The sequence below is a fragment of the Sinocyclocheilus anshuiensis genome, unplaced genomic scaffold (assembly GCF_001515605.1).
Source record: "Sinocyclocheilus anshuiensis isolate Anshui unplaced genomic scaffold, SAMN03320099.WGS_v1.1 scaffold1823, whole genome shotgun sequence".
Classification (NCBI taxonomy): domain Eukaryota; kingdom Metazoa; phylum Chordata; class Actinopteri; order Cypriniformes; family Cyprinidae; genus Sinocyclocheilus; species Sinocyclocheilus anshuiensis.
Genome location: NW_015549711.1, coordinates 112351 through 130489, shown reverse-complemented (window position 1 = coordinate 130489; position 18139 = coordinate 112351). Strand labels below are relative to the sequence as shown.

The window sequence follows — 18139 nt, the reverse complement described above, 5'->3', positions numbered from 1 at the left end:
TTTGGGGTGAACACAGGAGTCACGATTGAAATGTAAAGGTTTCTGATATGCTTGTGACTGTATTTCTGCACATTACAGTCATTTTAATGGTTTGATAACAAGCTCCATAACTACTGTATATCGTGAGCAAACCTTATCAGACCGGAGCCTGGGAAATCTCAAGCTTCAACGTCAAAATGTCTTTCCAATTCCGCCTGTGGAGGTTATTTATGAGCGGGTAAACACTGTTTCAGCGCTGTAAAACATCCATCCGCGGCGCTTCGCACCAATCTCGCGATGCCACGAGCCTCGCTCACTAAGCTGTATGGTGAGAGTTTTCCTCCTCTCGCGAGTTCAGAAGAGTTTCCCACGCCTGTTGTTGTGGTGTCTGCCCTTTTCTTTCACTCACCCTGCCCCCCTTGCTCTGTCCTCGTCACCCGCCCCCTTTCTCTCTCTCCCTCGCTCCTTGAGTCTCCAGTCTGCTTCTGTTGTCTCGGCGACTGGTAGGGTCAGGGAGAGAGGATCTCGCGAGTCTTGGAGTTTTGGTGAGAGTTTGTGGAAGATGGCGCCTGTTGTGACAGGGTAAGTCTGAGATTCGGGACTGCTGCAGGAGTTCAGCTGCTCTCACACACTTTCTTATATTTGAACGGGTTTAATGAAAAGATGGCGGGTTTCTTTTCCATTTTGCACGTGTGCCGACTGTGTTCTGTGAATTTCTGTGTTCAGCTTCGTCATAAGAGCACGCGGAGTGTGTGTTTTTATATTTTGAGTGAAGTGCGCGTGTGCTGTGGGGTTGTTGCATTGAGCCCATCACGGTGTGTTTGCATGGGGAGTTGAGGGCCAGCCAGACCGTTTTGTATTGACTTTCTAACCACGCAGTATCCCAAAATATAATTGGAATTTTTTGAAAACACCAAATAAACAACATCGCTGTATAGGGAAACCCCCATTTAACGGATTGTCCCTAGTACACATGGATTGTATGGTTATAGTAATGCAGTACAGTGGCTTTGTTTCGTTTGGGATTGGAGTGGAAAACACCTCCCATCTGAATGTGTGCTTTTGTTGCTCTGTCGGTGGTCAGATGTGCTTTATTGATTGTCTGCAGGGAAATGTGCTCGATTGTGAAGTGTTGCTTACCAAAACAGAGCCGCTGGATCTGCTGTCGCTCACTCGGTGCAGACGAATGATTATTTAATGGCAAGTGCAACTAAGGACATTAAAGCTCCCCGACTGTTAAAAGAAGCATGGAAACGTTTAGGAATCGGAGCCTTTCGCGAATGAATTTCTAGCACTGCAGTGTTTTGCTTGTGGCACACTTGGGCATCAATGCTGAACGCTTGTGGCAGTGTTTCCAACAGAATAGTGTGTCTGTAGCGGGAATATCCCGTCCACCCCTGAATTATGAAATAGAATAACAATATACTAAAACGTTTATTTATGTAATTCAGTTAAATATTATTACACTCATTTTTGCAAATACTTAACTACGCAGCGACATATGAACAAGTCAGTAATAAAGCGTATTTAAGTTTCACAAACCTTATGTACAGTTATTTCGTTTTGTGATGTACATCACTTTAAGTAACTTGTAGTTCAGTAAGTTAAGTGTTTATTCAGTGGCTGCTCTGATTCAGTAAAGGATTCTTTAGACTGATTCACTCTGGTAACTGTTGAGTTTGTGAGTCTTTTTGAACGATTAATTAAAAGAACTGACTTAGAAGTCACCTTAATAGATGTTTTTTCCTTCTCTAATACCACAAAATATTTACTTCTGCCTAGTGCTGGGCGGTATGACCAAACATTTATATCACGGCATTTTTCAAAGTTATACTGGTTTCACGGTACAAGACGGTATTTTTTTTTCATGCATGACCGGGTGTTAACCATATTTTCTACTGATTGAGAGAGGAAATACTGCAGTATATTGACTTAGAATGCCCTATTTTACTGTCATGATGAGTGAATATTGTCAAAAAATACCACACTAAATAGTCAAACTGAAAAAAACAACAAACAAAAAAGTGCATGTGATATTAACAGACGAACTACGCTCATATTTATAATTCCAAACAATCAGTAAGCGACAGGTGCTAGGAAACGCTGTTTTGTACTCATTTATTGACGAGTCGGCTGCGGTGCTTCTCTGCCGCTCACTGCACAGAACAGACGCCGAGAGAGGTGACACTTCTGCGGGAAAGTCAGACCTCGCGTTTGCGGGACAGCACTGGCGAAATCTTCCAACTGAACCATAAACTAAGGTTTATACAAAAAAGTCGCTAGGTTTGTCAGTATGAATATTCTATGGAAAAAAGCCGCTAAAAGGGTCTGAAAGTTGCTAAATCTAGTGCTAAAGTCGCGCTTGTGTGTGTGAGACACGGGAGCTGATGGCAGGGGGCGGTGGATATTTGTGGCGGTCATTGTGGATATTGTGGATGAGTTCTTCTGTGTCATCACGTTCTATTAGTTCTACAGGTTTCTAACGCTTCAGTTTCGGAACTTTCACACTTAGTAACACATACAGCTGTTCCCTCAACACAGTGCAACACCCCTTTCAAACAGTGTCGCGTTCCGAACGTTGTTTAAGTGACATATACCGGTATTTTCAAAATTCATATCATAACAAAAATAAAAACCGGTATTCGGTATGAACCGGTATACCGCCCAGTACTACTGCCCCACTTAAATTGACAGAATCAACTATAAATAAAGACCAGTCTTACCAAGATAACAATAAATGAGTAAACAGACAATTATGTTCTATTTATTTTAAGTGTACGCTACAGTTTTGTCGTCTGCCTAAATGTTCAAGCTCTTTAAATTTATGTGGTTCTGATTAGCCCTCAAAGTTTTTATGGTTCATAAGCTGGGAAAAAATAATTCTAAAAGTGACTCTGTTGTGTGATATTGTTCCGCTTGGACTTTTCTGTTGTCATATAATTAGCATGATTTTAAAAGCTTTTTATTTCATCATAAAACTTTTAGTCTTTGGTATGAACAGCCCTTTAACCTTTGCTATGTTAATTTCCCTGAAAAGTATGAACGGTGTGTCATTTTCAAAACAATACTCAGTTTAAACTTCTCGTCTAGGCTGAGACAGCAGTGTTGGCAATGATGTGTATTTGAATGACAGATGGGGGAGTATTTGGGAAACTTGTTTGAAAACAGTCATTATTATTTATTTTTTTGCAATTCTGACACTATTGGTGCAGAAAGTAGACACATTAAGAGATATCTTAAATTCTCTCTTGGCTGTTCAGTTCTGGCTGTAATTGTAATAAGGATATTAATGTAGAACAATGTTATTTAGGTATATTTAAGACATTTTGTGAAATTATAATCACCAAAGCTCCCGTCAATTACGTTTTAGAACAATAATATATACATGAAGTGCACAGTGCACATTCTGTTGTCTCTGGTACCTTTCGTCATCTTTGCACACAGCCAACGAGGTGACAGACATCCCCTGGCTGTTTTTTTTTTCTCTTCCTTTTTTTTTGGCGAGGGGTGGAGGTGGTGGCAGACTGTTTATTTGGGGGCTTTCCAGCGGACCTGAACTGCCGCTGTTTTGACAGTGAAGCCAACGACTGGTTGACTGGCCACCTGTCCAGCTGATGTCCACCAATGAAATTAGAGATGGCATGATTGTTAGCATGTGTGAGGGCATTATCATGCCAGTGGCTGGAGCGATTAGAGTGTGGCTGGCCTTTTACAGTTCACTGCACAGTCTTTTGTGCATTGCACCCTGGTTGACCTGATAAATCTTGGGCTTCTCATGTGAGGCTGGTGCTCACCTAATGGCCGAGAGTCCGGTGTGCTAAAACGAGAGGTTGTTCGTTCAGTGTAAAGCATGAGTGATCCTTCTAAATCCCTGTTTACACCTGGTATCAACATTCGCCTCAGTGTATCTCCTTCAAACAGTTTTGACTGAATGATAGAAAAATAATTGGTTAAATATAGGGTGTTGTAACCATCCAATAAAGTAATGATGTATTTTCCTTACAACTTTAATACATATGAGTGTAATAATGTATTTTTAGGAGATATAAATATCTATCTATCTATCTATCTATCTATCTGTCGTATCTATCTATCTATCTATCTATCTATCTATCTGTCTGTCTGTCTGTCTGTAAAATATATCTTAAATATATATCTTATCTTATATAGGCCTATTTAAGATGTATATCTCGTCTTATATATTTAAGGTGTATCCAAGTTAATTGATTGTTTAGAAAAAAATCTGAATATTTTGAATGGATGAAATGTATTTGAATTTGAGTAAATTAATAGGACAAAAATACCATTATGTCATTGACAGTATAGCATTGTTTTGAGGGATATATTTCTGAAATTGTTGGTGCTATTTTTATTGCTTTTGGAAAGGTTAATGTGGTGCTCATACAATACTATTTATCAGTTCCTTGGTTTAAGAAAGATCTCTAGTGTGTGGAGGGAAAACAATCCCAGCATCACCTTGAATGATGAAAGCATGAATCACCTCCAGCACAATGCAGCCTGTATCGTGCTCCAGGGGAAGGAAATTTCATTTAACATTACACAGACCAATTTCTCTGTCTGTTCTTTTTTGCTAAAGCATATGCGACGTAGACTTGGAGTGTAGCCCTTTTCTGTTGTGTATAATGACACAATAAAGTCTGTCCGCTTGGGACAATGAAAGGTGTGTGCCTTGATAAACAGGTAGGCGTGTGTGCGTGAAAGAACCGTTCCCCTGAGGCGTCTCTCCTGCCCTAATACCCATTATGCAAGCAAGACGCTCTGCAATGCTCAGAGAAAGCAAAGGGGTTAGAAGAGTGGAGGGGCGTTCGGTGACCTGTCTGAGGAGAAACAAGACGGTGTGTAGCATAAAAGAGAGCATGCATGCATGCTGTCTCATCCTGCTGCTCTTGCTTCCTGCCTTGTGTTTGAGCAGAGGTAAGCCAATAAAGAGAGGCTTGTTGTTGCTACCTAGGCTGGATGGTGCATGTTTTTCTCACCTTCATGCAGAGTTGCCATTAATATTGTGGTCTAAGTCTAACCTTAAATTATTGGTTGGTCGAAGCTGTATGTATAAAGAAAGAAAAGAAGGAAGTTCTGTGCTTACTTTGTATAATAAACTTGCCTGTTGCATAATTTTTTAGTCTGGATTTTATTTGTGACAACCAACCATGTATATTTTATGTGTTCTCACATCTATTTGCAATAGAAAATCATCGAAGCCCAATGTTGATTTGAAATGCGGTCATTTGAGGTGGCTAAGACTGTTGGGGCTTTCCTCAACGGTCACACCAGGAGCTTAGAGGATGAAACTGCAAATTTCGAAGTCATTTAGCTTGGCTCAGAGTCTGCATGGCACCCAGCATCAGTTCTGGTCCTTTGCCATGAGTTGCATTCAGTGACTGTTTAATGCTTTCTGATGATTGTGGAAAAAGATTTGCTGTCAGTTTAACCCTTCAGAGCTATATTCGGGGGCTTTTTGAACACAAATGACGTTTGGTGAGTTTTAAAAAAAACGTGCAGTGTTGGGGTGCCTCCAGGACCAGGGTTGGGAACCACTGATCTAAATGACATGAGACTATGTGACGTGTCAACACTTGCTATCTATACAAACAAAAAAATAATTTGGAATGATATTTGGTTGTATGTTAGTGTGAAAAATAAAGTTACACTCAGGATGTTTGGGGTCTCTGGAGACCCCACATTGAAATGGATTTGGAAACGATAAAATCAATACTTATTCTTTTGAATTTGTCAAATAAAATCACTAAATCAGCCACAATGCAGAACACAAAATACACACAAATAAAGTGTCAACCCTATTCTCACATCCACAATGCATACAACCCAAACCCACTCATGAGAAATGAAAAAGTGATATGACATGAGTGGTTCCCTCTTACATAATTTGTCAAAAAGAAATCCGCTACAATGAAGAACACACACTGAAGTGATGGAGGGACACCACAACACATCCACGATGGAGAACAAATGCAAACACACACACACACTAAAACACAAATATAACACCCTATTCAGATTTGACTGTAATCGTGTTATAATTGCAAAAATTGATACTTCAGGAAAAATAAATGCTAAACCTTGACAGTCATTTTTATTAATAATGATTTTAGAATGTTTTCACACAAATCTAACTAATAAACTTGTGAGAAGATCTATATCCATGTGGAAATGACAAATGAGACATTGAGAGAAATGCTCATGAGCCATGCATGTGGTGGCTGTAGTTGAAATTTAGAATTTTGATGGAAATTTTACATTTTAGAAGTGTTTGTTTTCAACTAGATGGAAACAATTTCCCATTAAACCATGGCACATTGGCCCATGTTATCTCCATGAATGAAAGTTAGAAATGTGTGTCTTTTTAAAAGTGAATTTTACATAGTTTTTTAAATGTAAAAAATACCACAAATTCTCCCAAAACGACATAAATGTAGAGTATAGACATTAATAGACTGAGTAAAATTACATTTGTTTAAAATAAAGAAACAATTTTTTTTTATCACATTTTGTTGTCTGGGCTCTCTGAAGACCCCACCAGCTGGAGTGTACATTCCAAACGAATAGCTTAGAAGGGTTAAATTAAACTTTGGAATTGTTTCAAACCATTGGAAACATTCTTTCTTGATTGACTGGTCAGTTGCCTTACGGATATATCGTTCGTAAGAAGCTGATCTCCTTGCCAGAAAGGGTCTTGATTTCATTAGCAAGCTCCTGCTCGGAGAACAAGAAATGTTATTTGTGTGAGCTTGGAATGTTTTAAATGGTCTTAGTTTTGTCTTTAGGGATCAAAATGGCATTATCATACAGAGCCAAAAAATTGCTGCTGTGGTTTTATGAAAAACTGGGTAAAAAAAAGCCAATCCCCCTTTGTGTTTGCCTTGGCATGGATTATGTATGAGGTAAAGAGAGCCCGAGAGTGCAACAGTGTTTGTGGTGCCCTTTTATTCTTGAATTTCCTCATTCTTGCACTGGCCGGTTGGTTGTGATTACAGCATAGCCAAGGGAACTTTGCTTTCTTCACTGTCAGCAGTTTTTTTTTTCCTTTTTCAAACATCCAGGATGTTTCATTCAGAAAACATGGAAGTGATCGCCTTGACTGTTTCGTATTTGATTTCTGAATTTACCCGGATTTGCTGAACATTTTGATGATTATGTATTTGTCCAGAAAACATTCATATTTATCGCCAGTGAAATACGCTTGCATGTGTCTGTGAATCTGTGAACCTGTGTATGAAAAAGAAACAAAGCTAGACAGAAAAAAACTCTGATTGTCCATGACAGGAAAATGGCCCCACATTGATGAATTGTTTGTTTTGGCTTGGGGAAGGACCTCAGCGCTGTGGAGTGACTGATTGACAGTGTTTACTCTCTAGTGGTCCAGCTGTTTTTAAGAGTGTGCCCTGTAATTGAACACAGCGACAGTGACTTTTTGTTGATATATTTCAGATTTTCTTAAATGTGTAGGAACTTGTAGCCCCCAAAAAGAAAATAGCAGTTTGATCTGCTATTAGATGCAGTAGATTTCTTTTGATAAATAATTTATATATATATATATATATATATATAATTATTATTTTTTTGGTTGTGTAAAAAAAAAGTCATCTGATGTGAGAAATAACTTGTCATAATGTGAATGAATTTTTGTTATTTAAGATAGAAACACTTCAAAAACAGTAAACTGATATCAACCTGTATAATACAACATTTAAAAATTTGGTGCTTTTAAAGGAAATCCATTATGCTCATGGAGGCTGCATTTATGTGATGATTAATACAGTAAAACAGTAATATTTTGAAATATTGTTACAATAAAAAAAAAAGTTTTTTATTTTAAAAATGAATTTACTCCTGTGATTACAAAGCTGAATTTTCAGCAGCCATTTCTCCAGTCTTCAGAAATCATAATATTCTGATCTGGCGGTTGTGGTGCTTAGTGGGAAAAAATGGTTAATTTTTGATGAGTTGATGAATAGAAAGTTTAAAAGAACAATAGATTCTTTTTAACAATGTAAAAGTTTTTACTGTCACTTCTGTTCTGTATAATGGCCAATCAATGTCTACTTACATCACGGGTAGTACCAGTTGTGCTGGTTAGACCCTACTCCGGAGTAGGAGCTAATTTGGTTATTGAAAAAGGCAGTCCGGTACTAAAATCACACCCAGTTCCGGCGGTGCGAAAACGCCAAAAAGTGGGTAGTTCCACAATTAGTTCTGGTACTATGAAAAGGTTCCCGCGGTGCGAAAGGCCCTAAAGTGTCCTTCTTGCGGAATAAAAGTAGCCTATTCATTTCTTAAAAACTTACTTTGGTTAAACAAACATTGGTGTCTGCCAAAACTTACGTGTGTGAATTCATAATATTTATCTACTTATTTCCCCATATAGAGGGTAAATACATATCTTGATCCACCATTTGAGAAGAGAGAGGGAGAAAAAAGATGTAATAAGCTGGTCATCCAATTTCTGTGTGTATTTTTGTTCCACTACTACCCAGGTCTTTTCTTTTGGTCAGAAGGAGACTATACTGCTACTTAGAGAGTCTGTGCAGCACAGCATCTCTCCAGGACAAGGACATCTATTAGGCTGCTAAGCGCTGTTCCTCAGGGATCTGAGGTGGACGACAAGAGACACTTGAAGTGGCTGGCACTTGGGAAGTCGACTGCACAGGAATGAGATGACCTTGCATAGTCATTCCTTTAGAAACACAACCTTTGCTTGACAGAGTAGTCAAATGGGCAAGAGGGATTTTTGATAAGCTTCAGTACATCCAGATGTTGATGAACAAAAACATGAATATAAGTAGGCTAATGTATGATATCCAAAGTGGGAAAAAGCAATTATTAGGCTGTTTTTTTTTTGTTATGTGCACATAAACCTAAGCCTAAATCATGTCATTTTTGAAAATAAGTGTAGGATCTACACACTGTCTTGTGTTATGGTTAGATTTAATTGGAACCATCTGCTGTAAGTGAAGATATGCCATTTCCTGTTTGTGTGTCATTAAATAAGCAAAAATGCAATGAATGCAGTTTACAGAGGATGCTTTCTCAGAATTTGTCTGCAGTACTTAAAATTTTTTGTTTGTTGGTTCTACATATGCATCAGCTGGATTTTCTTTTGCCATTGCAATGAGTCTCATTGTTTTTTTCCACCCCTTTGCGCTATTAGTACTGTGTAGTTAAGATGCTGTTTTGTTAAAAGTTGTTACTTTATGTCTTGTGACCATTGCACTGTTTTGTTGTCCTCTATTATGGCTTTTTTTGCTTATACATTACACATACTTATAATTTATCATCAAAAGGAAAAACAGTAATTGGTCAGATCACCATGCATTGTAAAATCCAGCCTATTTTGTCAAGTGAGTGGATTTTAGTTAACTGTCTATAGCCACTGCAGTTGAAAAGAAAAAGCAAAATTATTGAATGTCGTTATCGGCATAGAAATATCATTATGGTGCATCCCTACAAAATAATTTAGTGACATATGAAGAAAAAGACATTGGATAATGCCTCTATATTTATTAATCTTTATCTTTTTGTTTTTTTAGATATGTTTGGAAATTTGTTTATTAGATGAGGTCAGGGAGGAAGGATGGATGGATGTGACATTTGGTGGGATTGTCCCGATCAAGAGTTCCTTCAGTCACATTTGGACTTGAATGAAGGAAAGAGAGAGCTAGGATGATAAAAGGAGAACAAAGAGTTGCTCTGAATGTGTGCATTTCCTCTGTTGATACAACCACGCAGAGAAACCAGACAGTGAGTTAGAGCTGTCATTTGCAGGCAACACATCAACACCTTCCTGTCTATCGGACCTTGTAACCCCTCAGCCAGCTACAGATCACAAGTGAGCTTAAGGTCAATTTTTTTTTTCCTCACATCTGTCTGTGGAAACAACTTTTGTGTTGCTCAGCCTACAGATCAGCAGTCACAACTTGAGCTGAAGATGCGAAATGCTTGCACAATAGCACCACACAGTCTGATGTCATTGGTGCTTTACTGGATCCAGTGAGCCCACTATTAACTTCTGACCCTGGTGCATAAGATATAATCACAGATTAACTAAATATTTTGGACATGTAAGTTTTTAAAAGCAAGCAAAACTGTGGTTATGTTTTGACTCTCACAATGATTTCATTGCTGGAGGTCACAAGGTCGCTGTCACTGTCACTAATAGGTTTTATAACAATCTAGACTGACTATGACTTTTCAAAATCTATGTACACTACTGTTTAAATGTTTGGGGTTAGTAAAATAGATGAATTGATTGATTTGTTAAAGACATTAATATTTTATATTAATAAAGGATGTATTGATAAAAATATATTTTTTTATCATGTTAGATGTTTCAAACAAATGCAGTTCTTTTAAACTTTCTTTTTTCTGTTTTCAACATTTATAATAATAAGAAATGTTTCTTAATCACCAAATTAGCATATTAGAATAATTTGAGAAGAATCTTGTGACACTGAAGACTGGAGCAATGGCTGCTGGAAATTCAGCTCTGTCATCACTAGAATAAATAACATTTTGCTAGGGATGGGTGGGCGATATAGCCTCAAAATGATATCACGACATTTCAAGAATATTTGCGAGAACAATATTTATGACGATATAGAAAAAAACATGGAACAATGTAGGGCTGTGCAAAAAATCTAATGCGATTTTCATGCGCATCTCGTCAGTAAAGCCGCTTCTGTGATTAGTAGTAAATCTCCAGCACATGCTTTCAGATGGAGCGGCATTTACTACACAGAGCCGTAGTTCACTGACAAGCTACACAAAATCGCATTCATAATCGGCAATGAATCGCTTGCAATTTTAAACGCGATTTTGCGTAGCTTGTCAGTGAACTCGCATTCGATTTTTTTGCACAGCCCTAGAACAACATTTTTATTGGTGATTGCAGCTGGCAGGCAGCAGCATTTATTAGTGCAAACAAAATGAAGGGCATTTTCCATCCTTTTCCAATGAGCTACTGTCATTGATGACATACTACCTAATTTGAAGTGTAAATCTGTTGTCATAAGGTGGCAGCAGCAGCTGTGTTCAACTTGAAGCAGACCGATGTATGACGTCAAAATACCGCGAGAGTGACTTACCCCTTATTTACACTGCAGGTGTCTGCGGTGCGTTACGGCTCCGGAGCTGATCGCGGCCACTCTCAATGCTTGTGTTTACACCAGCGGAGTCACGGCACATTTCAGAAGCGTCCCAGAAGCGGCTCTCCGCGCCGCTTCGCTAAAGATATGCGCCTCGCTTATTTTTGAAGGTAACCCCTGATTTACACTGCACACGTCTGTGGTGCATTACGGCTCCGACGCACAGCAGAATGAAAACAAGAAATATCATATGAAGAAGAACTGACATTTTAGATACTTCCATGTTTTAAAGGGGAAACTATAGTCCCAATGATTAAGAAACACGAGTAAGAAAGGTCATCGGTTCAGTCCCGGGTTAGGGTAACCCTGAATTGGAAAGCTCTTTGGTTTCCTGCATTGTAAATATTCTTTGGAGGTAGACACTTAACCTCAGGTTGTTCCAGGGTTTTAGGCCCCTGCAATTAGAGTTACTTTGGCTGAAAAGCTTTTACTAAGTGATGAGTAAGGCCTGTGATTTTCTTTCAGCTATAGTTTACGGGACTCGGATTAAAACGAATCCAGCATTACACGGCAGCACAAGCTCAGTATTTGCACAAGCTCACATCCTGAATGTGAACGCCAGCTTACAGCTGCCAGTCAGAAAACCTCCAGTGTGCGTCTAAGGTGGAAATACATTGTGACTCAATACCGATAGGACGTCAGTGCCGTTTTCTTTTCTTCCCCTTTGTGTGGTTTAGCTCTAGTTGAAGCATGAGGCAAACAAAACCATCTCTGCCAGACAATTAAGGGGATGTTGTTTTTTTTCCCCTTCTGGTGTGTCTAAGATGAACTAAAAGTGTACACATGCGGAGATGACTGTGTGTGTGTGTGTGTGTGTGTGTGCACGCATGAGCCTGAACGATTGTTTTAGGCGAACGGCCAGCTGCGAAACGGCACTCCAGAAAGTCCCATATGGAGATTCTATGGGCTCTGCTTGATGTTGGAAGTGGTCAGAACGAGAGAGAGGGAGAAAGTTTTCTTTGACTCCTTCCCTGTCATTAAAATATCTCCATGTCAAAGAAAAAGCTGGTGTTCTGGGCTCAGCCATATGCGCCTTGCCCGAGGCGACCCAACTCGGCCCATCCTAACAACCAAACTAGAGCTGCCCTCCCTGTCCCTCTTCCAGAATGCCCCTCCCTTGTGCTATTGGTAGGAGCGTTTAAGGGCAGGCATTAGGGCCACATCTCAATAGCGCCCTTCTCTTAAAATAGGGTCCCGCGTATGACTTGATCTCCTCTACTTGCTACTTCGATTATGTAACATCAATATCAATTAAATGAGGCGTTTTCAGTTTGACCTCAGGATTATTCCAAACGGATCAGCCAAATGTCCTATTAAATGGACCAGTGATGTGATGCTACTTTTTGTTTGTTTGGTTTTTTTAATGCAGCTCTTTGAGCATGTTAAAAATGTCAGGGTGAAACAACTGTGCTGATATAATGAAGAAGCATTATTTTTTTAGTAGTACTAGAAGTTTGGCATAATAATAGACCCTCTACCTCTATTAGACCCTCATGACAGTGTGTTGAGGTTAGTAAGTCCCTTAAAACATCAGATAGTTTAATCATTTACATTTTAAGACAAAGTTAGAAAATGTCATGTGTGACTCCCAGAATGTAATATTTAGTGTCTGAGTATGCAAGATTTAATATATGATTTAAGATAATTATATGATTTAAGATAATATATGATTTAAGATAATGAAACCTCAAAGGTTTCTGTCCTTCCATTGGAATTCCAAGAAACTAAAACTTCACATAGAGCGCATCACGTATGATAAACATGGATATTTAATTAAAAATAATTTTTATTTGTGTTTCAAAGATTAAACAAAGTCTTTTGGATTTGGTGTGACATAAGGGTGACTAAATCATGACAGATCAGTGAATGAATTGACCAGTGAAATGATGCAAATTTTTTGCTCTGTCTATTCATTTATTCTTAAATACACTAATACAATATACATACACAATACAATCAAATTTACATATGAAATGACATGAACACACCTCTTCTTTGATATCTGATTTTGAATGATATATTGTTATATATATATATATATATATATATATATATGTGTGTGTGTGTGTTTGTGTGTGTGTGTGTGTGTGTGTGTGTGTGCGTACCTGTATCACACATACAGGCTGTATGGAAAATGTTAAATTTTTAGTGATAGTCTCACCACATGACATGTTTTGGAGTCATTACATTGAATGTTTTTCAAAACCATATGAAACATACAAATACAAAGAGTATATTTCTAGGAACTTCACATGTTTTAAATTAGATTTTTTAAAAACATTTTTCCATTTCTTCATCTTGGACACTTATTGACCCATCAATTAATGAGCCGTTTTCAGAGCTGACCGCAGCATTCTTCCAAACGGATCAGCCACATGTCAAATTGATCTTATCCAGTCATGGCACTTGCCACACTGCCCAGTATGAGCCAGCCTTGCCCAGACAAAATAACCTTAATCAGATGAACTGGTCCCACCAAAGAGAACTTTATTCATGTATGTATGGAGCAACTAAAGGAAAGCATATGGTTGGGTTTGGCTTACTGACGGTCAGTCGTTCAGTTTTACCACCGTTAACCCTTTTTTAGATTTCCCTTTCCTGTCATTTCCTCTCTCATTCTCGTTTAGTCTTGGATTTCTTCTGCCATTCCCTCTCTTTCTTTATGTGCAATCCAGATGTCCTCGGAGGCTTGGCAAACAGGGAGGATTGTGTGAGTGTTTGTTCGGAGTCTCGTATCCTCACTAATGTGATGGTTGGCTCCTGGGCCGATACGTGTTGGCACAGCTCGGGCCTCTCCCTGCGACAAGTTTCACCAAATGTTGTAGTCTAGCATAAGAAGCACATACTGAATGATTTAGGAAAGCCCTCGGCTCGCTGTCAGGTGCTGTCAAAAGGTCAGCATAATTCGGTAATTTGAAGTAACCGCTAACTCGACTTGGTAGAAAGGAAATCAAAGCCTCAATTGAGTGTTAACTAACTTCTTGCTCATGGCTAACTCTGTTAACAGTACATTCATTTTGAATGAACTAATGGTTGGTGCCGCTATAAAAGGTAAAGTTAATCCATATGTTCAAACTGGCTTGAAGCTGGTCTTCATAGAGGAAGGACCCAAGCAGACACTGAACGGAGATGATTCACAACGTGCTGTGCTGATTCGGCTAATGCTACGCCGTTGGGCTGTGGTACACCACTGGTGTTATGCTTCGGCCTTCGTCATATTTATTTCAGCATGCGGCATCAAATTATAGCGGCATGCGTGTTCAGTTGAAAATGAAGAGTGAAAATGAATTCAGATGAGACAGGATCGTGTGTAAAGTTTAATGTATTGCCAGGTTCTATGGTGAAAGTATTGGGTGTCAGAGCTCTATAGACGGGGTTGTTTGCCTCTGGTCCTGCCAGCACACGAGGTTGTCCAGTAGCGCTGGTGTGGTGTGACTATTGTTGACTTCAGGAAGATGGTATTTCTCAATAAGAAGACTCTGTAAATGTAGTCGCGGGGTTTAGATCTCAGAAATCTATCTGTCTGCCCTGCAGGGACCTTGTGATAGACAGGGCACACAGACACACACACATACACATATCAGATAAATTAAATGTGAAAGATGAAACATTACTGTGGTTAGTGCTAGCTAGCTTTTTAAGAGAGGAATTCGTTTTCTTAAAGGTGAAGTGTGCAAATTTTGTCTCAGTGTCAAAATAGTTTCTCCTATCCCAGCTATAGTCTACTGAAAAGGCTGTTCACTCCAAGAACAATAACTTTAACCATAAAGTTTTTTTTTTTAATTGCCCTAATTTTAATAGAATATCACCCTCCACTTTCTAACGATCCACCTTATTTTTCATCGCTGTAGTAAGCTCATTTCTGTGAATGTATGAGACTTCTGATTCATTAGCTGCTTGAATGGATAGTTCATCCATAAATGAAAATTTGCTTTTAATTTACACTCCTCAGGCCTTCAGACTTCATCAGTAGAACAGTAAAGAAGAGTTTTAGGTACAACTGCTGTCCTTGGCATTTCATACACTGCATGTCTGTGGCTGCTGGTTTTGGATAGTCAAAAAAACATATACAAACAAGACCAAATTAATACCTATAGCTCCTGACGATACATTGAGGTCTTATGAAGCGAAATGATCGGTCTGTGCAATAAACTGAACATTATTTACAACATTATTACCTTTAATCCACAGCCTGGGCAAACGGTCCTCTGCGCATTCATGACTGTCTGGAGTGTAGTGATGACGTATACTCACACGTAAGCTGACGCTCTTTGTTTACAACAGAGTGAGAACTCGTGTGCACACCTTCATCAGCAGTACCAATGTTTAAAGCTCACAACGTAAAAGTTACAATGCTGATGATTTTGATGTGAAAGTGGATGACGTCATGGAATTTTATGCTCAGCCACTTGTTGGAACCAGAATACTGCAACAAAAAATTGAGAGAGATGACCAAGAACACACATGAGCTGCCGATATTTGTCTACAACAGAGAGTGAGGATGCATATAGGGTTGGGTATCATTTGAATTTTGTCAATTCCGATTCTGCTTATCGATTCCGATTCTTATCGATTCCCAGTTTTCGATTCCAATGTGGTAAAAAAAAAAAAAATGAAGTCAAACATTTAGATATCAAATATATTTATTCTGTGTCTCTTTTTGCAAGTACCATGAACAAAAATCAGCTGGCTAAAAACTGGACTCGATTAAGAACTGTCTGTGTGCAAAATGGAGCTATGTTTTGGGATACATTTTGTATTTTTTTTAATGGAGGTTGTAGTTCTCTCACAATTCTGAAGAAAAAATATTTTGTATTTATTTTTTTTAGAATTTATGAATGGAATGATTCAATAACTCACTCAAGATTTACTTGTTTCATTACTTGATGAATCTGTGTTTTTGAATAAATATCTTGGATTAATGATTCAAAGACAAATGAATTTTTAACAGCCCATTTTCGGCACCTAAAAAATATGTGCACACAGGAATTGAGAGCTGGAATTGAAATGTCAATTTTACAACAAGTATCTGATTCCTGACCGTAAGTATCCGATTCTAGAATTGGAATTGATTTTCGATTCCCAACCGTAGATGCATAGTACATGATAAAACAGCTCACTTTAGTCTCACAGTACTTTTCAGAAAAAGTGGCCCTGTTTGTTTGTGCAGTTTGACATCTTGTCAGCTTATGACTTAACAGATTCAGTAAGTTTGGGGTGGAAGTACATTAGCACTAGAAGGAGTGTTTGAGGAGACCTGTTTGAAAACAGTTGAAATCACACACATCAGCATTGATATTCATAGTTCATAGTTCACATAAATTCAGTGTTTTTTTCTTTTACTTTTTGTGAATGTAGTTCAGGTGCACAAAGAAAATATTTAGTTTAGTTTTTATTATTACCAGTACCACACATTGCACAACCCTTTAATAAAGGACTGCAGAATACACATCTTGTGACTTATTCCTTTGGGAATAACTTCAGGACTTCTCTTTTTTTTTCCTGAACTATGCACGTCTACACTGTGAATAGAGCAGTGATAACAGTGGATAGCTCAGTTAGAGGATGCCGCAGGCGTTGAAATGGTATCTGCACTTTTAATCCTCTCCTGTCTGTTTTTGATGATGTCTCAGCCTGTGGCCCTGCAGCTACCCATACCGATGTGCAGTTGTTGCTCTTGTTTTATTAGGGAGATGAGTGCCAGATACAGAAACACTTTTATACTGTCAGTGTCAACACAGTCATATACTGTACTCTTTCTCTTTTTGGGATGTTTACTGTTTTTCTCTCTCTCTCTCTTTTGTTTTTGTCAACCACAAGTACAATGGTCAGATAAAACCCGAGTTTTTTTATTCATAATGTATATTTTATAATACACAATAGATGGATACACAATATTTAGACAAAATTCACTTAAAGTTAGTTAGACACCAAACTAAGAAATTTCTTACCCAACTTTGACATAATGGGAGGAACAGTCAGATGTGAAGTATTGCTAGACCAGCTTCCAAGAGGGACCAGATGAAATGGATGGATGTTAAACCACAAATCATTTAGAAAGAAAATCAGCAAGTAGAAGGTTGTAGAAGGTCGATGCTCTTGAGAAACGTGGTTTCAACATCATGTTCTGTGATTTACAGTGTGCTTGTTTGAGCGTGTTAGTCGCTCCTCGCACATCAGTAGAAGGATTATGACATGTCTGAGAAATGCTCTTAGTTATATGATAACATTTAGCAGTTCTGTTTTTTTGGCTTTTCTCAGTACTGGTTGTTGTGAAAAGTGTCAAAGTTAATTCTTCTATTAATGGACATGTGAATGGTTGTGAATGTGTGTGTTAGGGCTGTCAAATTTTTTTTCAAATTTCGAATATTCGTCGAGTTTAAAATAAAAATCCACATTCGAAGTGTCGTTGCATTTTAATGCTTTTGTTAACCTATCCAGTTGACGCCACTAGATGGCGCTGCTGCGTTGTTCATTCAAAATATTGCGGAAAAAGAGAACATCAATGCGGAGAAGATCTTGTTTACATCAAAACTGAAACCAAGCTGTTCACACACAACACATATTTCGCGAATTTTCTAGAGGGACATCTATCACCGTTGCACTAGCATCTCACACAAAGGAGCTGCATGTTTAGAAAGCCATGTAAAATTAATGCAAGTTTAACTTAGAAAAAAACGTATCGAGACTTTATGGCGGGTGTTTTCCCCATCCTACTGCATCTCATGTTTTTAAATGAAAAATGTACTCTGTGTGATTGGCTTTCCGCCCTTTGTATTAAACTATGCATACATACATGATGCTGTTTTGTTTATAGTTGTTTAAGCAACTTAATTAATTATAATTGGTTTATAAACATTATTTTAAACATTATGCACTTTTTTCAAAATAGGCATGTTATCTTATGCTTTGAATAAATGTGCATTAGTAATATTTTGCTCGATGCGCCCTCTTGTGGCCTCAGGAGAGAAGCCAAAAAC

General features: G+C 38.3%; 1 protein-coding gene across 1 annotated transcript in view; it reads left to right on the top strand.

Moving 5' to 3' along the window:
* Positions 1-353: 353 nt before the first annotated feature.
* Positions 354-18139, top strand: part of rbpjb (recombination signal binding protein for immunoglobulin kappa J region b) — a 64575-nt gene continuing 46789 nt past the window's right edge. The window contains exon 1 of the mRNA XM_016450102.1: positions 354-561. Within this exon, the coding sequence (XP_016305588.1) occupies positions 542-561 (20 nt within the window). The 5' untranslated portion in view covers positions 354-541. The remainder of the gene's footprint in view (positions 562-18139) is intronic.